Here is a 24,234-nt window from a genome sequence, read left to right on the forward strand (position 1 = left end):
CCGGAGAGTCGCCCGAAGTGACCTTCTATGGAGGACGAGATCTGACAGAAGTATAAATAAATAAATAAATAAATAAATGTATAAATAAATACTGGAACAAATAAAAGAAGAATGAATAAATAAATAAATAAATACTGGAACAAATAAAAGAAGAATGAATGAATGAATAAATAAATAAATAAATGAATGAATAAATAAATAAATAAATAAATACTGGAACAAATAAAAGAAGAATGAATGAATGAATAAATAAATAAATAAATGAATAAATAAATAAATAAATAAAAACTGGTAAATAAATGGGACATAAATAATTAAATGTCTTAAATGTATTTCTACATTTATTTCCACATGTATTTATTTCTACATTTATTTATTTCCATATTTATTTATTTATACATTTTTTTATTTATACATTTATTTATTTCCATATTTATTTATTTATACATTTATTTATTTATACTTCTGTCAGATCTCGTCCTCCATAGACTTCCAAAGTCTGTGTTAGTAGCTTTGTTTTCCATTCATTTTCACTTGTAATATCTAACAAATCATTGTTACGATAGTATATTCAGGTAAACTATAGATTAAAAAGAATGGAAACAATGGCAAATCCTTTATTTAAATGTAAGCTTGTCAAAAGATTATATTAAAAAAATATTATTTTGATATGACGATGGTATTATATTGGCACCGAAGAGAGGAAAAGCTGAAGACATCCCATGCAAACCTCTGAAGTGTTAACCATTTCAAGAAACAAGAAAGTATTGCAATTTTTAGTATGAAAGTTCCCAAAAAAGTTATGTAAAGTTCTTAAACTTTGAGAAGAAAGTTTCCTAAAGTTTTTATGGAAATTAAAGAATAACTTTATGAAAGATTATGAAAAAGTAAAAAAACAAAAACAAAGGCAATTTTTGGAAATTTTACAATTACCCAAAAATTAATTTATATTTTCCAAAATTCTTTACATTTTCAATAAATTTCCACAAAAGTTCTCAAGAATTCCTTACCAAAAGTTTCAATGAAGAATTTTTTTTGACGGAACATCCAGAAAAAATCCCCTACAAATTTTTAGTATGAAACTTCCCAAAATTTTTTTGAAAAATTCCTGAACTTCAGGTTTATTATAGATTAAAAATAATGGAAACAATGGCAAATCCTTTATTTAAATGTAAGCTTGTCAAAAGATTATATTAAAAAAATATTATTTTGAAATGACGATGGTATTATAGTCCATACCACCAAATCACTTACACAACACACACTGCATCATGATGATTTTATTTATAAAAAACTAAGAAATATAATAAATAAAACTATCAGTCAAAAATGAAAAGGAATTAAGTACAAAATTGTCAACAGTAAAAATGTCAAAAAAAAGTTACATAGCATATCACAATGATAATGTCTGGTTTCTTCACACCAGTAGTTTCAAACATAAGAGGCATGACTTTTGTAAAACAAATAAATGTACCACAGATATAGCTTCAGTATGTTAGCGGTGTAAAACTGTCTTAAGTGTTAACTGTTAAGTGAAATGGGTGTACCTTAATGCAGATTAATGCCATACAAGACTCAAATGTTTTAAAGGGGTAAATTCAAACAAATGTAGCTGAAAACCATTTTTTTAAACAAACACACACAATATAAAATATATCTGAACTTACGTCAAGGCTTCAGCACACCAACCCATTAGTTGCAAGAATAATGCATTATGTTTTTTATTTGGTCTTTGCTATATAAATCTCTACTTCCACGATCAAAGTCAAGTACAACACATTCTCTTTACAAGTATCATATACCTTCAGTAATGTGAGGTTATTAGAAATGATCTCATAACATGTGAAGGTGCAGCAGTGCAAATGGTTTGCAGTGCTCCTTTGCTGTTGCACTTATAACATTCAAATTTCAAGGATTGTTTTGGAAAATGCTGCAAATTTACAAAAAAAATAGGGAAAAACATGGTTTAAGGATATCATTTTTACTGCCAAGACTATCTGTAATATATATATATATATATATATATATATATATTTGAATATTTGAATTGGCAGCTTTGTACAGGTGAAGTGTTCATCTTTCTCAAATTCCTACAAAACAATATTAACTTAAGCCATAAGCTTTGGATCAGATAACAGATTACTGAATTAAAATATAATTTATCACTGATGTTTTCCATGCAGCAAAGCTCAAACCCCTCCTGATGTTTGAAAAGTGATTTAAGTGAAAGAAAAACAACACAGTCAGAACTGAAAATACCATTTGTATGAGAGAGTGAAGGAGCTTAAAGAGAAGAAGTGTCTTTATTTTACAGCTTTTTGTCACATTTTACTGTAACTGCTCTGTGGAGGCCGGTGAAGAAGTGAACTGTTGGTAAAGGATGGTGGAGCAGACGTGACAGCTGTGGGGGGAGGGTGGGGGGGGTCGGGGGCTGGAAGAGTGCCGTTTGGGAAAGGTTGAGAAAAAAAGAAAAATGTTATTCATGTACAATACATACAATGTGAAAACATGTTAAAAAAAGGTGCCATGATTAGTTGGTCTGTGACATCGTTATTACCAGTTAAAGTGTGGCGTTGATGGCTGGAGTATGTATGGTTTTGGAGACTGTGGCGCCTCTGTTGCCCCCTGCTGTTAGCACTTGGAGCTGCAGATGGTAAACACTGTCAGGCTGCAGAGCAGGAACTGACACGGACCGCTGAGACTGTGGAGGGTGAAGCAGAGTCAGTCCACAGACTCATTCACTCCTCTTATGCAAACGATCAGAAGTACTTTAAAGAAATGAATCTGGGATCTTTATCCATGAAAAAATAAATGACTAATAAAGGTTAACTGGTGTCTGTGGTATGAAACTGTAATCCATTACCTAGAAGACAATAGTTTTTGCACGAACTACAATAAAACAAATGTGCATTTCAGTAAATGGAGGTAAATTATGTAATTCTCTCGATAATCATTTAAAATGCTGCTCGACTATCATTCAATTTAAAAGACTGTATAAAGAAAAGGTTCTGTATTGAGTTAATCTAACTGATTGTATTTGATTGTTTCTATTTTATTGTTTTGTGAGAGAAAGAGAAAACAACAGGTTAGCCATCTTATTCTGTTAAACAGTATCTTGTGTTATTAGGAAAAGGGGGGCAGGTATTATAAGTTTTCTTCTTCCTGCTTCCTGTTTGCTCATGAACAGTGTTTCAGTATTATGAGAAAATATTTTGTTGTTGTGTATTATTGTGTTGAAACCAAACACTGAAATGAGCAAATATGAAATATGAAATGAAATAGTTTAGGGGAGAGGACTAACAAACTAACTCAGAAGACAGAAATGGTCTTGGGGCTAGAAATCCCAACCTGTGACCAAATGTATATGCTACTTAGTTCCTTTTTAACTACTTGTTTCAGCTTTTTATGAATTAACAGTTCCTTTTTTTTTTAGTTATTTTAGTTGTACAGATGAATGCTGGCACTGTCTCTTAAGAGTAAAATTAAAAGTAAAGAGAAGGAAACTTGTCCTTAAAAGACTTACTGACTCATCATACCTACTGAAAAGCCAAAATCACATCTACATAAATACACACTCACACACACACACTCACACTCACTCACACACACACACACACACACACACACACACACACACACACACACACACACACACACACACACAGATATCCTCCTCATACTTCTAATGATGACACTTCAAATGCTGCTGGCAGAATTCAGCGCTGTAACTTTAAACCCCCTCATTGTAAACTCACCGGTGCGATTGTCTGCGTCTGGGAGATTAGTGTGTCTTCCTGCCCTTCTGTTGCCGTGGTAACCCCCGATTGCAAAGTCCAGGTGAACTGGAACCCCTCGACAGCGAGCTGGTCCAGTGGATTCTGGGACATCCTCCAGCGCAGCGTCATGTGCAGGGAGCCGTTGACGTGCTGAAAATCTGCTGTGAGACGTTCTGGCCGCAGCAACACTTTCCTGCCTGACGGGGGGCGCTCTAACACAAACAACGAGACAAAACCTTTTTGAAGAAAAACTTGTGATAAAACGGACTTTGAAAGTATTTGCCAAGATTTTAAATGTCAATTTTTTTGTATGCTAGACTGAATAAGTATTGATTACAATAAAAAGGATCTGGAAAATGATATTTTGGCAGAGCTACTGGAATTTTGTCATAATTAATATCATTCCCAAGTACTTGCACAGTATTTGTACGACTCTTGGGATGTTCTCAAAACAAGACGAGGAAAGGAGAACTTCTTTTTCTCTGAAATAGACATTTACAGGTCACGCATCATGTGACTGTGGAGGTGTGTTTGTGTCTTTACTTACTCTTACTCTCAGTGTTGCACGGCACAGCTTTGCCTCCTCTGACTCTTATGGAGGAGCAAGTCGGGGTCGTAACCCAGGCAACGGCATCAGAGTCCGGGTCGGAATGTATTGCTACGCTGATCTGGTACTTACAGGAAAACAACAGCCCTGTGATGGTGTGATGGGTGCCCTGCATGGAGAAGATTATGTTAGGTTGGAGTTTTTAAAAATAAAAGATTGATTCCTGAAAATATAATTATTATCTTCTTTTTTAGATTTAGCAGCTCCATGTTTTCTTAAAATACTTTTTTAAATGTATCAACAATGTAGCTCTTGTACTCTTTTCACGATATGAACAAAGACAGGACAGTAACAGAGTAACTACAAACACATTGAATGGAAACTTAAACAACACGATGAATCTAAATTTGGAGCCTTTTCCATTAAGAGCTGTAAACTCTGGAACATAAAAACCGACTGAAATAAAAATAAATCCGAGATATAAAACTTTCCATAACAAAGTCAAGTTTTGGCTAAAAGCAAAACCAGAGCTGTACTCAATTTTTAGCTTGTTATATTTAGATTTTGTTATTATATTTCTGAATAGAATTGATGTTTTGTTATATTCTGGTTCTGTTTTTTATTATTTCCTCATCATATTAAGGTAGTGTATTTTATTGTATATGAGACTGAGTGCTATATATTGAATTGTGCTGTTTATGTAAAAGTCCAAATAGGGACAAAAGTCGATTATAAGCAAAAGCTATAACATCGCTTTACTGGAATTATGTTGAAATCTATCTAATTAAGTCAATTTAAATAAAAGGCACAGTTTGAGGCTTTAAATAGAGAAAGATATGCGTTTAAAGACTGAACTTGGCTGAGACTGTGATCATTTAAGATGAGAGGTAAGCACCGGGATAAAAGCAGGTAAAGACGTGATAATGGTGAGTCAGGTTGCTGCGATGTAAAGCGCTCTTTGAAGAAATCAAGTGCACAGTTTTTCCCTCAAAACCAGTTTATTTAAGATGAACCCCCTGATGTCTAGCAACTGCTGGAGGAACTGTGGAGCCCAAGTGGGAAACTGTGTGCGTACATTCTGGTCATGCCCAAAATTGAAAAATTATTGCACTGATGTATTTCAAGCTGTTGGGGAAATATTGCATATTGATATCCCACTGGACCCAAGATTCTCCCTGCTGGGCATGAAACCTGAAGGGATAGGGGGGGGGGGGAGCCAAAATGATTTACTTCAAATTCTGTTTACAGCAGCAGCGAAATGTATCACGCTGAATTGGCTGAAGCCCAAACCCCCCCCCCCCCCCCCCACCCCCATCCCACCTATGACTTATGGATACAGAAATTGTGGGACATATATGAAATGGAACAAATAACACACTCAGTGAGGCTTCAAAAACCCAAATTCACTAAGAGATGGAGTCCAGACATGACGTTGCAAATGCAATGAAAAAAATATGTGTCTTGTATTTGTTTTTTTTTCTGCTTTTTTTTCTTTTTTTGTTGTTGTTATTTCTTTCTTCTGTACTGTGCCAAAAATTGAAATAAAAAATAAGTTGAACCAGTTTATCTGTCCATGTTTTTCAGCTTTTAGTTTTGCCTATTTAAATTTCCATTTCATGGACAGTAGTTATTGCTGAGATGATTCTGAATCGTGCTTTCCCATGTCAGTCAGATTGTGTTTTATATTCATGCATGTACTAAACAGACGTGCACAGAGTCATGTGTTTCAGCCAGGGATGTGACAGAGTTCTGGTTAAAGTGATGTTGGACAGAGACAGAAAGTAGACGATGACATAGAGAAACACACCGACAAGAGAATGAGAGAATTCAAGAACGATCCGAGTTACAAGAGGGGAAATCTAATCTTCAATCCACCAACGATAATGCTCACTCATAAATACGTCTGTACACAATGTTAAAAAAACAAAAGGGACAGAGAAGACGCAGAGAGGACGGTCGTACCTGCACAGTTGTTGTTCTCTCTGTGTCTGTCGTGTTAGTGCTGCAGGTATGTGGATGCCACCGCAGAATGTAAGGACCTGGGTGTTTCTGTCTGCCTGTAAAAGAAAAAGACAACAGGGATTAACACACACACACACACACACACACACACACACACAGACACACACAGACACACACACACACACACACACACACACACACACACACACACACACACACACACACACACACACACACACACACTACCTCCTAAAAGCATGTAACCACATATAATAATTTACTTTTCTTAGACGGCTCGGTTTTGTATTTTCTTTTTTTTTTTCCTGCAGCTGGTGGACCTCTTACAGTTTCTTCTGAGTGACGGAGACAGACAGAGAGATGCTTTTATACATTTCAAACCCTTTTTAGTTAGGTCAAAAATAAATTACTGAATGGGTCTTAAAACCTTGAAATGAGTTTACATTTTGGCACATTCAGTTCCATATCACTGGATTTTTGGATTACATTTTTGGCTAGATGTATGAAATAAAGTCTTATACTGTAGAAAGGTGGACTGGGATGTTGTTTAACTTTGCAAAAGTATAAATGCTTAATAAATCTTAAAGGCTTTATATTTTTTTGATCCAGCAGATGTCGCCCTTGAGCACCAGCATGAAACCAAAACAACTCGCGCTGCATTGTTGTGTTAGCATGCTAATGCTAGCGATCTTTATTATGCTCGTATCTTCACACTGCATGTAAATTTACCTGAAATGAGCGTGATCTAGAAACACAGTTAAGCAGTGAGTACAGTATGTTATTCTTCTTTTCTCTAGTCCCTCAATTAAACAACTTTTATACACGAGGGGAGGAGTCAGCCGGCCGTCCCAACGATGTAAACAAAGTGAAGATAGGACTCTGAAAACTCTGAAAACATCACAGACAGTGGGACTCGGGTGTTACACCCATTGTAGACAGTCATGACTCACAGAGTTATTTTCAGAGGACATACTTGATTTATATTATATTTAAGTGTGTCACATATAAAGACTTTAAAATGAAGCTCTTTAGTGGAATATCCTTCAGATTCAAAGTTTGCTAGTATAAAAACGTTTGTTTGCCACAGAGCTGATTTTCTGAATTAATTCAATTTCCCTTTCAAACATCTCTTTTTGGCTTTTTGTCAAAGGTTACTTTTAGGTTAGTCTACAAAAATACTTTAACGCTATAGTCCTTGCGTCTCCAGCTGCAGTCTAAACTTGGATTATTCTGTAACAGCTGTCCAAGGTGTCTAAGGAGCTTATAGAAAATCTGTTCAAAACATCTCCTAAAAAAACAAAACTTTGCTTTATTTAACATTAATAATTACAGTGGAGCAAGTTGAGCCTTAACATTAACATACAGTGAGTGACATTCAACCCTGTGAGCTCTGAATATGATGGACTGTTATTGTGTAACTAAACACTGAGGTATTTTTATTGATATCTGTTCAAATGTTTAAAATATGCTTTTAGTCAAAGGACATACGAGAAGGTTATAAAGACTGTCTTAGGGACAGCTGCAGGGGAAGAGGACCAGAGATCAACTCTCATCTCTACATAACGTTATACACATGTTAACACACATATATTTTGGAGTATTCTCTTTTTAAAAAATCAATTCACCGTGGAAAGGCCACTTCCAGTACACCTTGACCTGCAGCTGGTCGTCATGGTAGTGAGGCGCAGCGACCTCCAGGCGCAGGTTACCAGGGGTTACGGGGTTAGGAGGGGAATCAGGGTGAGGAAGGGAGGAGGAGTCAGGGAGGTCGGAGGAAGAGAGGGAAGGAGAGGAGGGTAGAGATGATGAAGAGGAGGAGGAGGAGGAGGAGGAGGAGGGGAGCTCATTGGAGAAGTGTTCGCCTTTGGTGGAGAAGAGGAGAGGATAGCTTGTAAGTTTCTTTGTTTGTTGCCCATTTTTACAATGAAATTCAAACAAAACAATGGATTTTAGGAGTGATATTCATGTTTCAATATCTGCGTCTTAGAGCGGCATTTTCTTAATCACTGTTTTTGCCCTCCAGTAGATATTATCCAAACGGTCGCTGTTCTGAACACAGATTACTGACAACATAACATAAAAACTTGGAATCCCTTTAATAGAGGTCAACTTACTAAAACTAGTCCAATCCAATTCAAGAGTCCTACAATAAAGCCTTCCTCCATAAAGGTTACAACAGTTTGATTGTTTTGGATGAAGCCGTTTCTGGAGCATTTTAATTTCACAGTATTATGTTGCCAGGTTGTTTCTACTGTTTCTCCATCATGTTTATATCAATGAGAACGGGGCCAAATTCACAGGAAACCCTGTCAGCCAAATGTAACCCAGAATGTGATCAAACATTTTACATAACACCTCTTTAAAAGCTAACTCTATAATGTGGACACGATATTCATGCAGGGAGGATTTATTACAGGATAGTTGTGTGTAAAAGTGCATCGTTATCCACTAGGTGTTACTAATGAACTGGCTGCTGAGTGTACATTTAAACAGGCCCTGCATGTATGTGGCACATGGAGTTGATATTATATTATGAGTGTGCCTAGAATAACAGAAACTGCTGACTAGGTAGCAGCTGTCAGCTAGCTTTTCTCTCTAATTCATTAACTCTGATGAAGGATTTGGCCTTATCTGGCCTAACTGACCCTCGTTAGTTTGGAGAGAAACCAGGCCAATACATGGACTGTGTCGAATATTAATACAGCTGAATTATAAATGACAATATGTTCCATATTAAATTGTTGTTATGTGGTGTGATAATTGCGCTGCAGCTGGCTATAATCCTCTGCTGGGCTGACCAACAGGTCGCCTATAAATACCTCTGTTGCCAGGACGACCATTAAAATCGTCACTTTGCACTGTATGTGTGTTTTAATAGTGCAGCTGTCTGCAGAAAAAATATGCTGACAGTCAGCAAATGCAGCAGCTTTGCAGCTTTGTACTAATATCCTTAACTCATTGAACAATTTAAACATGCTGCAATATGGTTACTCTGTGCAATAACTATTATTCCTGTACTTTTTGTATGTATTGTGTGCTGCTGTATGTTGCCTAACCTGCTGGTTTAATATATTTTTTATCTTATTTTTATCTCATAGATTGCTGCTGGGCTGTTTGTCACCAACTAAATTTTGTTGCATCGCATACAGTGACAATAAAGTGTCTTATCTTAACTCATTAATGTATGACAATGTTATAAGTGGGTGCTGTGGACTCGTCATTCAGTGTTTACTGGTGGACTAAAAGCTAGAATGAGTCTGTATTTGGGATTGTTTTGCTAGAGGAGTCCTCACGTGACATCACAACTTAATCACAACTACAAAAACAGTACAGACAGTTTACACTACTTTAGAAAAGACTTGGTCTGCTGAGCTTTATTTTAAGCATTTCACTGTTTATTCTGACAAAAAATGACTAAACTTCTCTTAAAGTTTTGTATTGTTTGTGACCTGGCTCTATTTAAACATATTTCTTTTGATACAGTGTGTTAGATCATTATTTAATCTATTTGGACTTTTCCACATTTTACAGTTTATAAAGACTAATTTGGGCGTTTTACCTTTTGATTATTAAACGATCATCATTGATTATCTGCAGCACGCTCGTGTTCAAAATGATGGTATTTGATTTATCCGATCCTAGTGAAAGGTTTTAAAGCTAATGCGCTAAAACATATTATTTTATTCGTAAAAAAATATTGAATACCATGTAATAACCCTCCTCCTACTTCATATCATGGACTACTTTGTTGGACACATTACATACAAGAAGTTCCAAGACAACTTATTCCCTGGTCAGTTTAACAGAAATTTAAATTCAGACTACCTGACGAGTCTAAATGTAAGAAAACTGTCAGAGAACAGTCACAATTGAGCACAATCGATTTATAATCGTCTGCGGTTAAACTATGTAATTTGGTTTGCCGAGTATGGCTAACGCTAACAGCGCTGGCGCTGTGAGCCTTTAGTCTTGCCTGCAGGTTTACATCCACATGGCCGTGCTAAATGTGTTTACACATCGCTCCGAAGATAAACCAGTTTAACCTGACACAGCCGACATACATTTTTATCCCATTTTTCTGGATTCTAATACTGACATTAGAGTAGAGCAGGGAGAGAAGGCCCATTAAGAGCAGCTTCAGCCAGTCTATGGACTACAGCCTCGGCTAATGGCGGATGGCTGTGTTGCAGTTTCAGCATAACATTTGAGCAGCCTTGAGGCCCAACATATTTGTTAAAGCGGTTAGTAATTCTAGTGCCGACTAGCAGAGGTGGTGACGTTTAACTGTCAGTCCATCTGCACCTTTAAGAAAAAGCTAAAGACCCAGCTCTTTCATGAATACCTACTAACTTAATGATGATGGTCTCCATATTATTGATGATGATGATGGTGATGACGATGGTTTTTGTTTGATAACGACGACTTATAAGATGGTTTCTATACTGATTAGAGCTCTCAAGAACTGCCCTCAATGTTGTGCTTTGCCTCTGGTCACTTCCTGTCAGCACCTGTGTGTCCAATCAGACTCAAAGCTGATCGTTTGCTCTTACTGACATTGTTCCCTTTTTTCTAGATCCTTGCTTGTGTTGTACTTACTCTCTGATGTACGTCGCTTTGGATAAAAGAGTCTGCTGAGTGAATTGTAGAATTGCACATCCCTAATGAAACCCATTTAAATGAGCATGATAACATATGGAAAAGTCATTGACTGATGCTCATCAACATTGGTTTAAAAGCATGTTATTTTAAACCACCAAAAATATATAACTCTGTCTTTACAAATTTATATTTTGTATTTTTTTCAGTGAAGTTCAATCACATCTCGCTAAAATAATGAGAAGAGATTTTAAAATAATTGTTAACAGTGGTGCTTTCAAATACACAAATAAACCATGTTAATACAGATTTCTTAGCTTTATGAGGAAGAAGCTTTTGTCTGTTCACCTGTATGAGATATTGTTGTAAAGTCAATTTGAACTCTGGGACTTTTCAGCCTCTTTTGACCCCAGTAGGCCACCGTCTGCACAGACAGGATGTAGGAGGCAGCCGGCAGCAGACCCTGCAGCCACATCTCACACTGGGCCTGTAACAGATGAATGAAGAGTGAGAACATGATGTGTTTCTTTTCAGTCTGTTGTAGTTCAGCACAAAAATTGAAAGGAGACTTTTAAAATGTGTGAATTGTAGTTCAAATACTTTGAATAAACTAGTGTATAAAATTGAGTGACAACCTCAGGAATACCACAGGAGCCAGAGCTGTTGCTGTCATCAAACCCCTCATCATCAAAAAAAAACCCTGAGTCATGTGTGTGTGTGTGTGTGTGTGTGTGCGTGCGTACTGGCCAGACCTGTTTTACATTAGCCTGCTGTTTGACTGACAGCTCATTAACATCCTCTTAGTCAATCAACTCTGTCTGTCTGCGTGAGTTTGAGCTAGTCACAACACAGAGATGCTTGGATGATAACAAGTCTAAGTAAGTGTGTGTGTGTGTGTGTGTGTACACTTAAGACAGAATGAGACAATCACAGGTTAAAAGCAGTTTTTTAAAGGGGGGCCAGCAGACAAAATGAGGCTAGAGTATTTCCATTACGCTTCAAGATAGACAAAACATATGGCCTCTGCAGCTGTACATGCATGTGTGTGTGTGTGTGTGTGTGTGTGTGTGTGTGTGTGTGTGTGTGTGTGTGTGTGTGTGTGTGTGTGTGTGTGTGTGTGTATTTGTGAAACAGAGACAGAAAAGGGGAAGCCTGGATTTCTATTCTGGTTGCATAATGTCAGAGGACATTTATGTATAAGACGCTGATGTATATTTAAAAGCACTGATTCAGCAGAGGTTTGAACACATCATCCAATTTCCCATTTTTACCACACGTTTAATGCTATGTCCCTCTAGGCTTCCATACCTTCCTAATAAGACAGGATATACGTTTAATTCACATCTAGGGAATGTATTATCACGTGCTAATTGAGAGCAATAAAATATAAAGTGCTTTACATGATATGAAAAGTATTTTGCAGAGCACAGACATGCTGTTCTGGTCCCCGCCTACCTGTTGTGATGCTGCTGTGTCCGCGACAGCTGCAAGTAGGTAACACTAGTTAGGGGGGCCTCGTTTAAATTCCAGGCCTCCCAACCGAGCAGAACAGAACAGAGGACAAGACTACAGATAAATGGCTCCACCAGGCTCAGTCTGGGATCGCCATCACTACTTAGGGTAGCCAGGTACCATATGAGACCACTCGCATTAAAGCCTTGAAACTCTTGATGTTTATGTGTTTTAATTCTTTTTTTTTCTCTCTTCTTTTGAAGTGAATGCCCACTTAAGAGATAGACTATAAGTGAGTTTAAAGCTGAGGGTTACTCTTCAAAGTACTTTTCTGAAGAGAGAGTCTAAGCTGCAGTATCTGCATTGTTTGCTGTGATTAAGGGGTATTGTGATGCTGCTGACTGGACTCGTTTGCATCATCATCATCATCAAAACCTGTAATTATAAAAGTAAAATCAACCCTCTTGACTGTTTTCACTGCATTAAATATAATTTCAAAAAATGTGGCAAGAACTCCACAATGACTCATGATAGAAACAACTTCCCATCATGCTCCTGGTCTTATGTTTGTTATCACTTTCACAAAAGGGAAAACTCAATGGAAGGAGTAAAAACTCTACGTCTGCACACATATTTCTTTTATAATTCATGCACTCACTTACTGCTACCCTCATGCTGCAGTCATACATTAGTCAATATAAACAGCCGAGCTGTCATGTTGTATTACCACTGTGAAGCCTGCATGTTGTCATAGCACTCTTAACAAAGTTACGTCCCGCAAAGATAATGGTACGTCTGTCTGAGGAGCCACAAGGAACACATGCAGCATGAATGTGAACATGTAAAGGGAGAGCGTACCAAATAGTGATGTAAGAGCTAAATATGTCGAGACAGATCTAAAACCACACACAATGTGAAAGTTATTCAGCATGTGAGATCACAAAACCACATCAAGACAACCTGAAATCTATTCTAAATGTTCAATTCGCTTCAGGGGGCATGACATCTTTTGAGCATGTGCGCTGAACAGTCACGCAGAAGGCAAACACCTGTTTTCTTTAATTTACTCATTCTGTTTCATAACAAAAACCTTTTCTTTAAAGGGATACTTCCCCCGTTGAAACATGAATCTGTATTGACATTGGGTCATATATGTAGAAATGTGAAATACATTTTGAAGTTGGTTCCTTCTTGGCCGAGAAAAGGCAGAAAGTGTCTTTTTGGCTCATGTGAATGAAAGACACCAAATCCCAGAATGCACAGCACCGCAGGCCACTCCCACTAAGGTCAGGTTTACAGACATGTTTACTTCAACACATAAGTCCATTTCCTCAACTGATTCAGAGATTTCTTCCAGAAGGAATTAACATCTTGTAAATTCCTGTCAGAAAACAGACTCTATGTCAGACAGTGAGAGCACCGACACTACCAGTCCACCCCGGCTCCTCGTCCTCACCGCCGCCGACAGGCAGGCCTTATGTCTCGGCTGCTGAGCTGGCAGCGGCGGCCAGCAATATAGCCACGAGATGGTTGCTTCTGACAGGCTGGTTTTGTTTCTCGGCCCCGGCGGCCAGCGGCCAAGACACGAGACCAGTCTGTCTGCAGCAGCCGTCTCGCGGCTATATTTATATTTTTTCTCCATTATCAGCTTTCTCCATAGAGCCTGTTAGCACAGCTTCCGAGCAATATGGCGGATGTTAAGTTTCGATTCTGGGAGTGAGTTCCCACCCACTGATCTGTGATTGGTCTGTAGCTTCAGTGGTCGAAAATATGAGGAACTAGTGTTGTAGTTTCACCCCGCTAACCGCAATATGACGATTTTTGCGTCACTGGAAGCTCCTTTTCAGACTCAGAAATACAAAGATTTCCCATCTCAGGGGAAAATGAGGGCGGGATGCATGACCATTCAAAAATACTACCAGGTTTCTAATGATACAAAGATTAATGCAGACGGGTGAAGTATCCCTTTAAATAAGAAATCTAACCAGTGACACTACATCTCCACATAACTTTGCATTCAGCAGGACATTCCTAAATGTGAGTTTTATGTGTCCCTGTGCGGCGTGTCTTTTCCCGTTGACTTGTGCCATCATGGGACGATCTTAATAATCAAATCTGCCAAAACCACATTACAACAACAAAATAGGATTCGGTCCTACCTAGAAAAATAAAATACTGATATTACCTTTACAGATCCTTTTTTAATAATTGACCCATCAGTTCATGTGTTTAAACATCATTCTTTCATGTGGCATAATGAAGTTTATAAAAATGTATCCTTACCCCCTGAGTCACTCTGGTGTTGCTCTCCTTTTTATCCTCCTCTGGTGTGTGTTGGTGTGTGGGACGCGTGTGCATGTTATTGTGCACCGTGTGTGTGTCTGCGTGCAGTTTGTGTGTGTGTTTGTGCGCTGTCTGTGTGTGTCGAGGCGTCCAGGTGACTCTGTAGTTGTGGACTGGAAGGTCCCCCTCTCTGGGAGGCTCCCAGCTTATTAAGACGGCCACCGCGACCCCACTTCCCTTCGACCTGAGCGGAGAGAGAGTCAACAAGTCAAACAACATCACAACAAGGATGTAAACAAATTACGGTACCTGAGTAGAAAGGAAAGTACTTCCTTACATGTTTATTTAGGAGGTAAATGTTTTTGGTATGAAATATTTGCACTCCTATTTCCTGTCGCTCATTTATTCCATGTGTAGCCTGCAGACCGTTCATCATCATGTTTAACAGAAGCTGCTATAAAAGTCCTCACCTCTGTTATTAAACATGTCAGTTAATCAAAGACATGTTCTGAACTTCACATGCCCTTGTTAAGCATTATAGTGCAAAAATAGCAAAGAGGCTGCAAGATGTGATTAACTAAAGACGAACTATAATTTTCATCAGTCAGGCGATGACTCTCCACATGACCACATTTTAAGAGTGATCTCGTAGAATGAAAAAGTGCTGAGAGGATTCAGATTTCAAGCGATGAAAAAAAAAAGCAGAGAAATTAACCTGTTCATAAAAGTTGAGTGTGTTACCTTGCTGTGAGCTGGGTCCCTGGATGTGAAGCCACCCCGTCCACAGTCTGGTTGCTCACTCTGATATTTATTGGAGGTTCTGGAGATGAGGGGTCTGTTAGTGAGAGGGTCAGAGAAAGGTATTGTCAAGAGAAAAACTAAAACATTTAGTGCAGAAATAAAATGTGAAGGTACATTTTTTTAGGGCTTAAGGACATCCTCAAACAAAATGCTGAATATCAGCTGTTTGATGCAGTGAGAGTTACACTGAATGTACCTCAGATCATATATATCTGTATACTTAAACTTAAACAGCATTTTCGACCTGTATTGATTAGACAGCTGAGGAGAGACAGGAAATGTTGGGAGAGAAACCACCACCTGAACACCTGCCATAGAAAAGAGATCACCAAATGGACCTAAACTCAACTCTATCAGACAAAAAAAACAACTGCAAAGTCTTGTGTATTTTTTTTTTTCTAATGATGTGTGTCACAATTTCATGTCTTGGCCTGCTCTTCTTGGAGTAGAGTCAGATGTTTAGAGTTTTAATGGTATTTTTTATACATTGCATTCTTACCAGACGCGACAAGTTTTTGGTTAATCAAGCAGTTTTAATAGTTTGACTTTTACTAAAAATGTAAATTCTGGTTGGCGTTTTTTGTGTTTTGGATTTTGAAAATTAAAAAAAAAATCAGAGAATTAAAAAAAGACCAAGTACTTTGAGTTTTCTGTTGTATCTTTTCATCTCACAAGACGTAAACTGATTTACACAATTTTGTCAATACTCTGCTCACCAAAAATGCCAAAAATGGAAACTAATCCAGCATCACCCAATTCAAACACAAAGTTTACAGAAACTTAAATAACACTTTCTGGTTGAGGATTCAAACTGATTTCAGGGCACCCAGTTTGGCTCAGTGGTTAAATCATGTGTCCCGTTAACAGAGGCTTTAGCTCTTGCTCTTTGGACAGCGGCACTTCGACTCCAACCCTCAGCCATTTACTGAGGGTCACTCTAACTTATTTAACTTACTTGATAATAGTAGGCTATTGTGGATTTGAGTTTCCAAAAGCTTTAAGACTGTAGTTCCAACAGAGCAGAGGCCGGTTGCCAGCTTGACTGAATTGTCCAATAACTGAGGAGCAAAATTAAGAAACCACTCACAATGGGTAAATGCTTCCTTCCTCTCTTTCTTATTTAAAGTTTACAAAGCCAATTAGATTTAAAAGCATCAAAGGTAAGCAATGCAGGAGAAGCTTGAAGCCTCCATTTTCAGTAGCCACCACAACACAGAGCTAAAGCGACCACCACTGAGTCACTGTTTGCCTCCAAGATTAAATCTATACAGGTTGCAGCTCTTTCAACACTGGCCTCTGTGTCTCATTAGAGCCTCAAACCCAAATCCTGTTTTCATTAAAACTACAAAATGTATCTGATTAGAACTACATTCCCCACTGCAGGCCTCCCACATGCCCTGGGCTGTGCTTGGCTGACCCTGACGCAGAGATCAAAGTGAGGGCAGCATATTAGGGCTGCAGGATCTGGTCTGTTAGTGTGTGTGTGTGTGGAAGTCGTTATTGTTTTGTTCTTTGGGAATAAGCAGGAGGTCTCTTTCTGCCAGCAGTTATTTTCAGATCAAAAACCAAACACGAGTTCTTCTCTGAGGCTTTTTTTTCTTTTCCTCTCTGTGTGGCTCCCTCAATCAGCTGATTTCAGTCCCATTGTTGCACACGATAAAGATATCAAGATGAGTTTTCTCATCCAGACATTCCCTCATAATAACAGCTGGCAGGTCCTGTGAAACCATGACATCTGAATGAGTGTGGAAATCAGTTTATTCAAATCCAAATTCTCTCTGGTTAGCATCAGGTCACAGTGGAAGAACGTTAACCATCCTGACATCTGCAGCCTTCCTGATTTGTGACCTCTTAACCTCCAGCCCCTGACTAATCACGCTAATGAACTGGAAACACAAGCCTCCGACTCCCATCTGATGGTCTGTATAATGTTAAAGTCTGTGTCCTTAGCCTTTAACCCCCGGCCCTCGAAATACATAAACATACACAAGAGGTGCATATACACACAAACCCACATTGTGTCTAAAAGAAAACAGCCATTTTGTTTCTGTTAGTTGTAGACAAGGCTATATCCAGCAGCCGATTATCTTAGCTTAGCATAAAAAAAATGTAACCATGAAAGCAAGATATTGTGCTTTATATGTGATTTTTTGATCCAGCAGATGTCGCCCTTGAGCACCAGCATGAAACCAAAACAACTCGTGCTGCATTGTTGTGTTAGCATGCTAATGCTAGCGATCTTTATTCTGCTCGTATCTTCACACTGCATGTAAATTTACCTGAAATGAGCGTGATCTAGAAACACAGTTAAGCAGTGAGTACAGTATGTTATTCTTCTTTTCTCTTGTCCCTCAATTAAACAACCTTTATACACAAGGGGAGGAGTCAGCCGGCCGTCCGGGCGATGTAAACAAAGTGAAGATAGGACTCTGAAAACTCTGAAAACATCACAGACAGTGGGACTCGGGTGTTACACCCATTGTAGACAGTCATGACTCACAGAGTTATTTTCAGAGGATATACTTGATTTATATTATATTTAAGTGTGAAAAATCACATATTAATCCTTTAAGGTGGACAGGTTATTTAGTTTTTAGTGTTTGGAGGAATCTTTTTATTTTATTTGTGTAGCCTTCATATCCTTAGATTAGCTTAGAGTAAAATCTATAATCAGAAAAAGGGATCGCTTAAGTAAAGTTTATCTGTTCATCTAACACACTGATTGGTTAATTCGACGTGTTGGAAGGTTTTCTCCTTTTTTTTTCCTCTTTTTCTCTTTTACACATCAGTGTTGCATCATTACTGCCAAAAATCATCCTCTAGTAGAACAAAGAAAAAGTAAACCCTCTTTAAGCCACTCCATAATTTCTTTTGACAATTTTGTCCGTCCTGTCCGTTTATGTTTATAGATCAATCTCTCGTGTTATCTGCAGGGATGTTTGGGTTTAAATGAAAATGTAAACGGGTTGAATTTGACTTTCCTTTGTTTTCTTCTTATTGTGGTTTGCAAAAGCAACAGGCACATACGAGAAGGTTTAAAACCCATGTAACTGTGTCAGAAAACACCTGTTCATATGTGTTTTTTTTTGTTCAGATTTAAGAGAGGTCCAGAAACGTTTCAGTTTACAAATGGCACAGGTTGCACATCCACTTTTTTCAAAGAATGTCAAATCGTACTATTTTACATTTAGTTTAAAGGTAGGTGGAAAACGATATCTCAGACACCTCCTCTCCTCATAATCTCCTGTAAGTTCTCAATTGATATAGAACCTTTTTTCCAAAGCTGAATCCAACCTTAAGTCATCATTCACATGCAAACATACTCAAGCCAATCCCTGCAGGGGATTCATATCACCAGCCAATCCTGGAAAAACACCAACATGACCTCGGTCTGTGAAGCATTAGAGTAAGGACCTCCTACTGTGTGTGTGTGTGTGTGTGTGTGTGTGTGTGTGTGTGTGTGTGTGTGTGTGTGTGAGAAGGTGTCTTACTCTCACTTTACTCCCTCTCACTGTCCCACACCAAGGATTATATTCTGGCTCTGAACCAACTGAACCGTGTGCGTTGTGATTTAAAGTGTGTGTCTATACAGTGTGTGTGAAAATGTGTACATGCAGTTGTGTGTTTTTTTTCTGTTTCCTGTCTGTGTTTTATGGACTGCCTGATAGTTTTCTCGCTGTGTGTATACCCTATCCGTCAACTCCTGAGTGAAAAGAGAGAAAGAACAGGGCAGGACAGGAAGGTGAATGTTCCTCAGAGAAGTTTAATATCCCCTCACGTGATGACACAAAATGGAACGCAAGAGTCTGCGTTTTGTTCAGTGTCTCACGACGGAAAATAAACACACACTGAAAGGTTACAGAAACATGCAAAGAGGAATCGCCACTCTCTAAAGAAAATGACAGCGAGTGACTACCTTTGCTGGAGATGTGGTGTCTGCTGGGTGTGGTGAAGCCTCGGCTGCCGTGGCTGTTGATGGCAGCGACTCTGAACTGGTACCAGCGCTGAGGTCTCAAATCTGACAGAACCACATCTTCAGAGAGCGTCTGAAAATATAAACACATTACATGTAACAATGAGAACTAGCATGAAAGAAAGAAAAACACTTTTTGTTCCAAAACTTCAAGCCTTTATAATCTTCACATTTCCTTCAACTAACAGTTAAAGTTATTATTTTGGAAAATTTTGATAGGTGTTTTTTTTGGCTTTTTTTTTTTTTTCGTACAGTGGATAGAGTTTTAGGAATCGGGGAGAGAGAGAGAGAGAGTGGGGAATGACATGCACAGCATAAACCCCAGAAACTAGGGGAAGACTGGTTGCCAAAGATTCCCTGATAAGCACCTCTAAGGGCGCGGTCACACTGGCCATCTGTACCGTGCCGTACTCAAGCACGATTGGCCCCCTGCTGTGCTACTCCCCGGCCTGCGGTCACTCTGGCCAGGACTAATGGTGCCTAAGCACGATTACCTCTTGCACATAGCGTCGTAATACAACACATGGATGCTTTATGTTATTATGAAGCGTGCTCAGTTGACAAACAGGCGGACGAGAGAGAGAGAGAGAGAGAGAGAGAGAGAGAGAGAGAGAGAGAGAGAAAGGGACGTGCAGCCGAGTCCGCGTCTGCACATCTGACTTTGCAGCTTATTTTAAGTCATTTTAATCAGACAATAGAAATATAAAGGTAATAAGGAAAGGTATAGAGCTTTTATTAAGCTAGCTGTTTCACTGTAACTCAAGACTTCGAGTTAGCTTTCTGCAGGAATTAGCCAAACATTTATGCCTTGGATTTGAAATAATAAAACACACATACTTCCAAAAAGGTTGTAATTATCTGTTTATCATTCCAGGTGTGCAATACTGAGATCTCTGTTACTCTGCTGTCTGCATTGTAAAATTAAATGTTTTATTCATTTCGAGTCTACTTTTGTCCCACATTTCTTACTGTATCTTCTTTCAAAACATGACAAAAACTCTGTGTTCTTTCAGAAATATTAGTCACACAAGTAAATGAGATGGAAAGTCAGATGAGCAGAGTCAGGATTGGAATTTCATCTGATAATAGTCAAATTAAATGATTTGCAGAAATTATGGTTTGAATTCCTGAGGATTCACATGTTTTGTCTCCTGACAGTGTGAATGTAATCACTGCTTAAAATCTACTCATCCACGGAGACACACACACTGACAGACACAAGCTGCCATCTATTTAAGTCTATAATGAGCGTTCAGTCATTCAGACTCAGCCGGTGGAACGACTGTGGCTGCCTGTGGTTCCTTTTTAAGCTCTGCTTATTTACCTAACCTCACACAGGCTCACACACATGGATGTACAGTACTCACGCGCACACACACACACACACACACACACACACACACACACACACACACACACACACACACACACACACACACACACACACACACACACACACACACACACAGTTTATCCTGGCAGAAAGGGAATGGGAGACTTGTTGGGGTGGAGAGGTTTAGACAGCAAGGCAGCAGACGGATGAGGTGGAAACAGAGACTAACATCCATCTCCATAGCTGAGAAGTTTCATCATTCAAGGCAAATTGAGAGTTATGAGGTAAAGATATGTTGCAAACTTTGTGGTGTTTTTACACTCTTAAAGGCACAGGGAACCATTTTTAGAGCTTCAATCACTGAAAAATGCTAGCTAGACAAAAAAAAAAGAAAAAAAGATTTGCTATGTTGTAATGTGTTTTTTTCTCCCGCAATCAGCTTCCCTGCATAAACTCCCCAACAGCTATTACCGCCTACAAGTGAAGGAGGCAGACGTTTACAAGATGGCAATTTATTCTATTTTATTTTGGACTTTATTACTCTTCATTTGTGAAAGATTATAGAAATAAAACAACTAATCTACACAAGAACTTTCTTTATCAATCAATATATACCTCACAACTCTCAAGTCAATAAGGAGGTTTCCTTCTAAATCTTTGCATCTTCTCTATTTCAACTTTCTCTCTCACCTTTTCATCTTCCAATTAAAGTGAGAGGCTGCATGTAACTGTACTCACCATGGCAACAGTAGTCCACGGTGAGGCGTGGTCTTCACTGGGATGAATCCCGATGTTCCAGCGGGACTGGAGCATGTAAATGATGGGCTCCACACTGACATTAAACTTTGACACCCAGACCACCTTCACACGACCCTCCGTGTCCTCCACAAAGCTCATCTCTCTGCGAGGCTTCAGAGGAACACCTGGGAGGTTCACCAAGAAGAAGGCAAGATTATTTAAATTCAAAATCACAATCAGTTTCAGAAATACTTCATTCATCCCCAGGCAGAATTTGGGCGTTACATTTGGTCTCAGAATAAATGCAGAAAGACATAAGATATAAACATGAAGATTAAGGCATTAAGATAAAGATATAAGGTAAAATATGTTAATTTTATGTAAACTACAAAATATATAAATAATTAGAAATACAGCAATAAGTACAAATAAGAATAAAAATGTAATAAATATTAAAACAAACATACATATACAGATATGTGCTTACAAACAATGTTTTATTAATGCTTTATTAAACTATATTAAAAATAAATAGATTAAAGCATTAATAAAACATATCAATAGTGAACATTAGAATAACTTTAAAGGCTTTATATGCAATGTGAGTACAGTATGTTATTCTTCTTTTCTCTAGTCCCTCAATTAAACAACTTTTATACACGAGGGGAGGAGTCAGCCGGCCGTCCTGGCGATGTAAACAAACTGAAGATAGGACTCTGAAAACTCTGAAAACATCACAGACAGTGGGACTCGGGTGTTACACCCATTGTAGACAGTCATGACTCACAGAGTTATTTTCAGAGGATATACTTGATTTCTACATTTAGGTGTGAACATTTATTATCAAAATAGAGACGTGCTATCTTGAGCATTTTCAGTGTTATGAGTAAAGTAACTAGCATGAGCAGCTAATGATGACAAATCAGCAAACTGACATCTTTGATTTTTTAAGCTTTATTGCTTTTTGTTCATGTGAACTTTTTAAGCATGAAAAAAAAACTCAGGAAAGTTTCTTTTTTTGGTGCTGCAATATCTTGTAATAAAGCCCACAAGATGTTGCAAACATCATCTAACGTGCTGCCAGGGACTCGCCTTTACCTTTATATAGATTGGCGGGGGCTTGGCATGTATGTCCACAGCCATTAGCGCAGCATTTCCTGGAGGAGGGACAATGCTGGTCCGACGAGCAGCTCTCCACGCAGGCTGCAGCGAAGCCGGTGGCTCGCTGAGGCGGAGGGCAGTCACCCTGACGAGACAACCTCAGGGAGGACAGAAACTCCCTGCTCGTCACACACTCTGTCTGCTTCTGAGAGACAGAGCGGGGGGGGAGGGGGGGGGGATGTTATTACTGCAGCTGACACATAACGGAAATGATATGTAATGTTCAAACACACGTATGTGGTGCAGAAAAAACACACAGCAGAGGGGAAAGTGTTTCCTTTGGTAAACTCCCACTGACTCTTTGCAGGCAGCCCTCGAGACCTGGTCCCAAAGGTGGCTGCATGTGTGGATAAGTGTGTGTGTGTGTGTGTGTGTGTGTGTGTGTGTGTGTGTGTGTGTGTGTGTGTGTGTGTGTGTGTGTTTCTGTGCACATGGCTACAGATCAGCAAAATGTAAAAAAAAGCTTAGCTAATAGCTGTGAATCACCCTGTGTTCCTAACCAGCCAGCCAGTCAGCCATCCAGCCAGTAACATGCTTCAGCTATTGTGATGAAAAACTAATCTGTCTGAATACCACGAGCCACTGACTGCTTTTACAAATAATAATTTAGGGCCACACACAAAACACACACACATGTACTTTCTCACATGTATACATCCAAAGAGGCTCAAACATGTTATTCATAATACACACATGCTCTTGTATAAACACACATAGGAATGCTCATGTATGCTGCACTCAGAAAAAAAACTGAAACTAAAGCCATGAATATTGATATTTGTAGGTCATATCCCACTGTTTTTTATTCTGTTATTGATGATATGGATGTTGAGATTTCTCCTCAACATAATACTTGTAAATCGTTATTGATAACTTTGTTTTGAATCCAACACTGATGCTGTGTAAATGGGTTCATCAGTGACTGTGTTTCTTAAGGAAGATGAACACTTACAATGTGTGCAATTTCACTCTGTGTTATCTGGTTTTTTTATTGAAAGCGTCCTGACATATTGCACTGTGGAATGATTTTGGTCGTCTCACATTGTCCAGTAATAACAGGCTAGCAAAGCCGGTCAAAGTGGCAAGCGAGGTGATCGGCGTGCAGTAAACTAAGCTGCAGGACATTTATAGTAAGTGTGTCATCAGTAAGGCTAAAAAAAACCAATAACAATCCTGTCCAGCCTAACTTTGCTGTTTTCTATGTGTATTTTCTATGTGTGTTTTCTGTGTATTTTCTATGTGTGTTTTCTATGTGTATTTTCTATGTGTGTTTTCTGTGTATTTTCTATGTGTGTTTTCTATGTGTATTTTCTGTGTGTTTTCTGTGTATTTTCTGTGTGTTTTCTATGTGTATTTTCTATGTGTGTTTTCTGTGTATTTTCTATGTGTATTTTCTATGTGTGTTTTCTATGTGTATTTTCTATGTGTGTTTTCTGTGTGTTTTCTGTGTATTTTCTATGTGTATTTTCTATGTGTATTTTCTATGTGTGTTTTCTGTGTATTTTCTATGTGTATTTTCTATGTGTGTTTTCTGTGTATTTTCTATGTGTATTTTCTATGTGTATTTTCTATGTGTGTTTTCTGTGTGTTTTCT

The 24,234-nt window shown here is 38.5% G+C and overlaps 1 protein-coding gene across 1 annotated transcript in view; it reads right to left on the reverse strand.

The window, feature by feature from the left end:
* Positions 1-2,560: 2,560 nt before the first annotated feature.
* The window catches only part of anos1b (anosmin 1b), a 57,325-nt gene continuing 35,651 nt past the window's right edge, over positions 2,561-24,234 (reverse strand). The window contains exons 4-14 of the mRNA XM_061034593.1: positions 22,578-22,785; positions 21,480-21,664; positions 19,352-19,481; positions 15,376-15,469; positions 14,635-14,878; positions 11,248-11,386; positions 7,929-8,165; positions 6,286-6,380; positions 4,324-4,492; positions 3,756-3,988; positions 2,561-2,701 (exon numbers count right to left, since the gene is read on the reverse strand). Of these exons, the coding sequence (XP_060890576.1) occupies positions 2,561-2,701; positions 3,756-3,988; positions 4,324-4,492; positions 6,286-6,380; positions 7,929-8,165; positions 11,248-11,386; positions 14,635-14,878; positions 15,376-15,469; positions 19,352-19,481; positions 21,480-21,664; positions 22,578-22,785 (1,875 nt within the window). The remainder of the gene's footprint in view (positions 2,702-3,755; positions 3,989-4,323; positions 4,493-6,285; positions 6,381-7,928; positions 8,166-11,247; positions 11,387-14,634; positions 14,879-15,375; positions 15,470-19,351; positions 19,482-21,479; positions 21,665-22,577; positions 22,786-24,234) is intronic.

The sequence above is a fragment of the Labrus mixtus genome, chromosome 3, assembly GCF_963584025.1.
Source record: "Labrus mixtus chromosome 3, fLabMix1.1, whole genome shotgun sequence".
NCBI lineage: Eukaryota > Metazoa > Chordata > Actinopteri > Labriformes > Labridae > Labrus > Labrus mixtus.